The 8,382-nt window shown below is 38.1% G+C and overlaps 1 protein-coding gene across 1 annotated transcript; it reads left to right on the top strand.

The window, feature by feature from the left end:
- LOC110702351 (putative pentatricopeptide repeat-containing protein At3g16710, mitochondrial) lies at positions 1–3,325 on the top strand. The gene is made up of 2 exons (XM_021880057.1): positions 1–2,375; positions 3,173–3,325. Exon 1 carries the CDS (start codon positions 1–3, stop codon positions 2,269–2,271), a length of 2,271 nt encoding a protein of 756 aa, XP_021735749.1. The 3' UTR covers positions 2,272–2,375; positions 3,173–3,325.
- The last annotated feature ends 5,057 nt before the right edge of the window (positions 3,326–8,382 follow it).

The following is an 8,382-nucleotide window of genomic DNA, read 5'->3' as shown; positions in this document are numbered from 1 at the left end:
ATGTTTAGACGGAACTATGTAATTGGACCTTTTCTCCGGGTGGTTGCCCCTCCTGCCCTGGCTCAGGGAAGGGCATGGATACGACTCATGAGTTCTTTTGGGAGTTGTTTAAGCCATTCCTTAAGTGAGAAATGGTCTGACGAGGAAGAAGCTGATATAGAGGGCACAAAGAGTAGACAGAAATATGTTAAAGATGAAGAATTTGGGGTCTTGGATTTATATAATAAGAATTGTCAGCAAAGTGGGGAGTATGATAGAAGATATGAAATTGATGAAAGTGAATTAAGGCATCCATTGGTGAGAGAAATTTGTAGGCTGGTTGGGCTGAGATTGACTTGGAACCCTGACCTTGAAGGCCAGATGAAGAATTTATTGAGAAGTCTCAAACCCCGTCAAGTTTGTGCTGTTCTTCATTCTCAAGATGATGAAAGGGTAGCTTTAGAGTTCTTCTATTGGGCTGACAGGCAATGGCGTTATCGTCATGACCCAGTTGTGTACTATGCTATGCTTCAAATTCTCGGCAAGACTAAATTATGTGAGGGTACTCGGAGAATCCTTCTTCTTATGCGTAGGAGGGGTATCCGTCGCACCCCAGAAGTTTTTCGCTACTTGATGATTTCCTATAGTAGGGCAGGGAAAGTAAGACATGCTATGGGGGTTCTTAGAATGATGCATATGGCTGGGGTTCAACCTAATCTATCTATATGTAACACTGCCCTACATGTTTTAGTGATGGGAAACAGGTTGGACAAAGCATTGAGATTTTTAAAGAGGATGCAAATTGTTGGAATTGCCCCGGATGTTGTTACATATAACTGCTTAATTAAAGGTTATTGTAATTTTAATCAGGTGCAAGATGCTATCAAGTTGATTGAGGATATGCCTCTAAGGGGATGCACACCTGATAAAGTTAGCTTTTATACAGTAATAAATTACTTTTGTAAGGAGAAAAACATTTCTGAGATACAGGTCCTACTTGAGAAAATGATGGCTTGTAACTTGTTGCTAGATATGGTCACCTATAATAATCTCATTCATATGCTTTGCAAGTATGGACACAGTGATGAGGCTTATGGTTTCTTAAAGGAAGCACAGGAGAGAGGATTTCGGGTGGACAAAGTTGGTTACACTGCTTTGGTTCACTCTTTATGTCGGGAGGGAAGGATAGACAGGGTAGAAGAAATTGTTGATGAGATGTTTGAGAAAAACTGCATCCCAGACGTAGTGACTTACAGTGCTGTTGTAAATGGATTTTGTAGAGCGGGGAGGGTGGATGAGGCTAAGAAAAAGCTTCAGCAAATGTACAAGAATGGCTACAAACCAAACACTGTATCATACACAACCTTGCTGAAAGGCCTTTGTCAAATTGGTCGAATTTCAGAAGCTCGAGACATGATTGATAAGAGTGAGGAGGAATGGTGGACCCCTAATGCCATCACATACAGTGTTGTGATGCATGGTTTCCAAAGAGCAGGAAAATTGTCTGAGGCATGTGATGTGGTTAGGGAAATGTTGATGAAAGGTTTACGTCCAAATCCTGCTGAAATCAATTTGTTGCTTGTATCGTTGTGCAGAGAAGGAAGAACAGATGAGGCTAAAAAGTTCATGCAAGAGTGTCTGAGCAAGGGATGTGATGTAAATGTTGTAAACTTTACAACTGTTATACAAGGACATTTTCAGAAGGATGACTTGGATGGTGCTCTTTCTTTACTTGATGATATGTATTTGGTCAACAAGAGCCCTGACATTGTGACATATACAACAATTGTTGATGCAATGGGCAGAAGAGGAAAATTTGAAGAGGCAACTGAACTTATAAAGAAAATGCTGGGGAGGGGCATACATCCAAATCCTGTTATGTACCGAATGATAATTCATCGCTATTGTCAGAATGGCAGGGTGGAAGATTTGTTAAAACTGTTGGAGAAGTTGCTGCCAAAGCAGCCCTACCAGACTGCTTATAATCAAGTTATTGAAAAGCTTTGTAGATTCGGGTATGTAACTGAAGCTTACAGCCTTCTGGGTAAAGTTCTGAGAACGGCTTCAAGGATCGATGCTCAAACTTGCCATGTGCTTCTGCAAAGTTATCTGAACAGAGAAAACCCTCTTTTGGCATACAAAGTTGCTTGTAGGATGTTTAGGCGGAACTTAATACCTGATCCAAAGTTATGTAAAAAAGTGAGCAAGAAACTGACATTAGATGGAAATATCAAAGAGGCAGATAGTCTTATGGTCCAGTTTGTTGTGCGTGGCTTTCAATCTCCTTGTTGAATAACTTGCTGAACGACCAAGTACTTGTCTGTGTGTGATCGAAGATTCGCAGGCTTTCTTTCTGGAGCCAGTTGTCATTTTCTCCGACCACTATTTTTGTCAAGGTGAGAAAAAGTTTGAGTTTCTCTTACCAACCTTTTGACTTCTTTAGTCAGTCTTAATAATATCTGGCTGATACCTATAAGTACTTCTGTTTCCTTCCCTGTATTTAATATAGGCTCTTTTTAAACCTCTCTTTTGTCTTCCTTTGAAAGGAGATCTCGGGACTTTGTTTACTCTGTGATCAGGCAACATTAATCTGTTCCTTTGAAGGAATACTCAGGACCTGAATTTGGCAAGGTCTGAGGTTGAGAAGTAGCAACTGGAGTGCCTTATGTCACTCTATACACCTCTTTTGAGTGGTTAGTACAGATGTATCAAGTAGGGAATTGTGTTCCTTCCATTGTCATTTTATCTCCTCCTCTTCTATTTACTTCTTAAGCTAATGCTGAGATTCTTAGATTCCCTCACTTCTATTTCCCTCTCTCCCCTTTATCTCCCTTTATATGAACCAAGGCAATTGTTCTTATCTGTGATGTGAATGAAGCCAGATTTAGAGGCTAGTTTGGTGCGGGAAATTATTTCTTTGGATTTATGGACTAGTAGTTTAATTCTACATTATCTGCATCACTTATAGAGTAGTCATGTCTTGTATAATTGATGTATATTTTCCATGTTTATTTAATTGTCCTTGGCTTTTATTTAAATTTTTTTTAATTTTTTTATTATTGCATTTTGTTTGTCAGTCAGTGATTTATCTGAGTGTCTTTATGGAGCTACGTGCTCTTTCAAAAAGTATGTACAATGTTATAATGCTCTTTACATCCTTACTATCTTACAAGTCCTAGTATTTTTTTTGTAGGTCATAATGTGACAAAAAATACATCTGGAAATCCTTAATGCCAAATCTGCTAGGGATGGGGCATGGTAAATAGATCTCCTATCTAAATATTGGTAGTATTACATAATTAATCTTTTGGTATTTGAATATATTTATATTATTCATTTATTGGTTGATTCTTGTAAGGAATCAATATTTAGGGGAAGGGCACATTAGTCATTGTCTATTAGTAGTAACTTGGGGAATAAGCTAGAGGTTTGTTAGGGGTATTTTCTATAAATAGACCTCATTAGGAGGAATAAGGAGGATGTTGAATATTATTGAGGTTATGTTATTGGGAGAGAGTGAGCCTCTCGAAAGCTCATATTAGGAGAGAATCCACCTCTCGAAAGTGGAATTAGCCTTCAATTAGTGTAATTCACCTATTATCAATATAATCATCATTGTTCTTCCCTAATTTCTGCCATATTTAGAGTTGCAATCTGCCAGAAACCATGCTAATTTCTAGCAAATCTCTATCTATTAGCCTATTAGGTATAATGTCCAAGCATTTTATTCTCATAGATATCTTAGGATTGGTAATTCTGCAAGTGTTTGGTAGTCCCTTATTCCATTTTCATTACTCAGTTATAGAATTGGAGAAAAAAGTAAATTTCCTGGCCTTATTGTCATTTGCATTGTGAAATAATTACAAGAAAGACTTGGTATTAATTTCTAAAATAACGAAGAGACTATGAGAATATGTCTTTTAATTCACTTTTCTTCCCATTTTCCCCATTGCCATTTTATTCTGTAGTCCTCCTCCCTTAGGGAGTGGGGGCATTTGCAATTTCAAACTTTTGCCCCCACATTTGTTTTAAATCACTTCTTGTGGTGGTGAGTGATAACAACACTAATTCTATGTTTGGATAACAAATTAGAAGGGAAATGGAAGGGAGGGAAATAGGAGGAAGGGGAAGGAAGGGAAAGTGGAGGAAATGATGAGCTCCATTTTCCCTCCAAATCTCTCCAATTTTGAAGGGATGGTCTTTATTAAAGGAGGAGGGAAAATGGATCCCTCCTTCCCCCTCCCCTTCCCTCCCCCAACATATTATCCAAACAAGGAAGTTTGTCTCCCTCCCTTTCCCTTCCCTTCCTTTCCATTTTTTGTTATCCAAACATAGCCTAAAAGATGGGTATGGACTCTAGAGGCAAGTATGAAGAAGGTGATTTTAGTTTGAATCTTTTAATTCCTAAGATTTTAAATTTTTTTAATAGATCGAAAGATACAAGTTTTTGGGCAATTATTGGAAAATGACCAAATTCCGACCTTAAAATGAAAATTTTGTTGTGAAAAGGGACCTTCACCCAGATTCCGACCTTTGACTATTATTTTCAGAGTCGGTTTATGCCCTTCCATTTCTAGTGTAGCCATAATGCCCACCACCAAATTGTCACCATTTTGCCACTTTCTCACCACCATCACCTTATCTAGCTATTCGTCTCAACACTATCTCTTTCAACTTCTTCCCTTCCACCAACCATATAAAATCAATTGAATCAAATGTAAACCCCTTATTTTCTATCATGAGTTAGAAGGATGCCGCTACCAAATGGGGATAATAAAGAGGAGATAGAATAAAAGTGTTGTGTGGGAGGCTTCTGGGTATGATGGGTCACCAATAGGTAGCAAATTTATGAGGTGTAGTGAAGGCACAATGTGGCTACAATGGTGGGTATTAAGGGAGGAAAAAGAAGGGGAGATATAAGGGTTTACGGGGTGGTGTTTGGGTGGCAGTCAAGGGTAGCGATGGTTTGTAATAAGTGGGAAGGGATATTTGGCTGTTGGTTTTGGCGAAAAAAAAAAAAAAAAGAGTAGAGGACAAGAGTGTTAAAAGTGAGGGATGAGTAAGATGCAAGGTTAAGGTGATACAGTGTTTCGGGTGGCGGGTGAGAGTGGATAGTGGTGGGTTGGTGATGGGTGGTGGGCTAGTAGGCATGGTGGTTGAGGAAGAGAAAGGGCACGTGAGGGTCAACATTGGAAAAATCAAGCAATTCATTTAAGGTCTTTATTTGCCACTTTTTATTTTTTATTTTTTATTTTTTTTAAAGGAATTTTCTCACAAAAGGTCTACTTTATAAAGTCCTTTTCTAACAAATTTTTAAATTTTTTAATACCTTTTAGCTAGCCTTTCTTTTTCCTCTTATCTCAGTTTGTTTTATAATCTTGATGATAATCTTTAATCAGGATTCACGAAATAGCTTACCTTAATTATTATTCTGAACAATAGAATAACTTCTGGAGCGATTTGGAATCAAGTAAGATATGCAGCAAACTTTAATTAATTTATCTCAACATTCTTTAAAATATCCTGATATTTACCTTATAAATTTGCATATACATCAAAGCTTAATAACTTGGAAATTATAATATAATTGGTTTTCCAGTTACACGAGTCAATATATATTTATGATATTAGTTAACTGAGTCCTACTTGGTTCTCCGGTGGATCCATGATGAGGTATGTCTAGTTTGTTGTTGGTCTTTGGTCATCTTGCTTTATTTGTTGTTGGTCTTTGGTCATGGTGCTTTATAATAAACCCGATATAACTTGGCTCCTATTCAGAGTTGGTACTAGTTTAGGGGGTTTACCTCTACATCTTGGCTCATTTGTGAAATCCTAACTGTGATAATCTTGTTGTTGATAAACTTGTACTCTTTGTCAGATATGTGTTGAATAATCTAGAAGTAGCATTATCATAGTTTTCTTGTCTATTTTATCACTCTTCTATTTGTCTTGCATTTTTGTGTCGACACTCGACACTGCAACAAGGGTATGAAATCCTTATCCATCACTTTGTTTTGATCCAGATTCCAGAAGGATCTTGATTAACATACTTTTACAGTTTGTTTGGATATAGAAAAGGGAAGGAAAAAAAGAGGGGGGTTGGGGGAGGGAAGAATTATGAGTTTTCCTTCCAAATCTGTCCATTGTTGGAGAGACCAAATTCTTACAACTTAATCCCTCCATTTCTCTCCCCTTCTTTTCCCTCCCCCCAAATTCCCTTCCTTCCTCATATGTTATCCAAATGAAAGAAATTCAATCCCTCCATTCCCCTTCCCTTCTTTTCCCTCCATTTCCTTCAATCAAAACACACTCTTAGAGAAAAACTATAAAATAGAAGGAAAGAAAACATAAAGTCTAATACATGTGTCTATTTGTAATGTGAATTGATATGGAGAAGTTGTTTAGATCCAGGAATGTGTTTCACTAATGCTTTGTCTGTGCATACATGTCCTAAATTTTAATCTTTGCGTGTCTAAAACTCGAATGTACTCATACTCAAAACTCGCACCCGTGTCTGAATTACATAGCTTTTGTGACGAATAATGCCTTTCCAGTATGATCTGTATCAACTTTCCAAACTTATGGGTTTCAGGAAGTTCTAGTTTGTTTTTTTTGGATTTGGGCCAGAAGAGGATGAGTGGGTTAATGTTCGCAAACATGTTAGACAGAGGTCTCTTCCATGTGAATCAAAGTGTGTTGCAGTTCTTCTTTGGGATCTCATCCTCTGCTTTCAGGTAGGATTTGATTATTCAGTTGTGACATAGAGTTGGCAATACATTCTGACATTGTGCATTTGTACTACAAATATTATTCAGGAAGGCAAAGAGCAAGACTCTTTACTTTGATGTTCAAAGGCAATACATGCTACAGGTCTCTGATCCGTTCTGATCATGATCATTCTTGAGGTACTTCCGCACATCCATGTTTCCGCTACTCATGATTTTCTACAAGATCTCTAAATGTAAGCGATTCCCATCGGAGATGAAATAATGCCTCTGCTTTGAAGCTGTAGTATGCTGCTGCTTTGCCCTTACTTTTGTGCAAAGAAATGGATCAAATTGTAGATCTTTTCTCCTTCCGTGTTAGATCGAGTAATTCCCACTGAAATCATATGTTGTATCTTGTGCAATAGGAGCTTAATATCACATTTCATAAAATTGAAATCATAAGGTGTGTCTTGGTGTTAGAATCCGCCTCTTTCTCTATGTATTCCCTTTTCTTTTCCTTGTATTTTCCCTTATGTAGTGTCTTAAGTCTTTCTTTTTGCTTTCTAGACTCTAGATGAAGTGATGGTTAATGAATCAAAGCTCCCTACCCCGTTGCTATTGCTTTAAGACTTGTGCGTTGTTTTAAGCCTTTATCGATATTGTGCTTGCCTTGTTTTAAAGCATCCCCACCAAACCAAGAGACCCTCAAAAGACTCCTTCATCTCGTCGGTTCCGCTTGTGCCCGCTTCGAAGTATCGGCCGTCACAAGCCCCGGCTCCGCACCCGTTGTTGACGTGTGCTTTCTTGAGATACCTTTGGTTCGTGTTGCTGTGTGCTCACGAACCTCTCTCATTCTAGGCTTGCGTCATTATCGCCGATAAACAAGAGCGCGCCGCACGATCCGGTGTCAGAACACTCGGACCGTGACACTTGGCCTAGTGCATTCGATTTCTAGACATCCATGCATTAAGCTTGAAATCAACCTATTGAATTTTATGAGGATTAAAGGTTTTTTTTTTTAATCCATATTTGTAGTCTGATAATATATGCAGGTGCAGAAATGTTACATTTCACACACTATGTACAAATGACAAAGTGACTAAGAAACTTGGAAGTTGGAAAACTGTACATTACTGAATTTTATTTTTGTTTATTTATTTTACGGTAAGAAGATGGAATTTTTCTGAATTGGCACCTGTTTGTCACATGTCTATATTGTCTCGCAGGTCAGACTCATTGAGAGTAAGAGGGAAGGATAAGGAAATCCTTACCCCCAAGAGCCCCTAGTGGGATTTGATTTCATGATCTTTAAGTCATGAGGCCAAACCTTTACCATAGTTTCCCTCAAAAACTGAACTAGTGCAATAGGCGAAGTCTCACCTACCTTTCAAAGGATTTTAAATGAAAGTTTTATACTCATTGAACTTGTACTTGATAGATTCCTGTTTACTGCAGGTTAACAAACACTAATCATTCTTTTATTTCTGCCTCCAGGAAAATGTGCTTTTAAGAAATGTATACCTTCGGCAAGAAACTGTTACAGGTTGCAGGTGCTTCATCTTCAGGTGAATCAGAATCTACATCTTTTCAGTAGACTCCAAAAGGCCTGCAGGTGACCCTACTTCAAGCACCACGTTGGGGGTGACTAGTCTTAATCCGGGATATTGTCACAGTTTCTGCTTTAGATATTATGAAT

The sequence above is a fragment of the Chenopodium quinoa genome, unplaced genomic scaffold (assembly GCF_001683475.1).
Source record: "Chenopodium quinoa cultivar QQ74 unplaced genomic scaffold, ASM168347v1, whole genome shotgun sequence".
Taxonomy (NCBI): Eukaryota; Viridiplantae; Streptophyta; class Magnoliopsida; order Caryophyllales; family Amaranthaceae; genus Chenopodium; species Chenopodium quinoa.
This window is presented reverse-complemented; position numbering and strand designations above follow the sequence as displayed.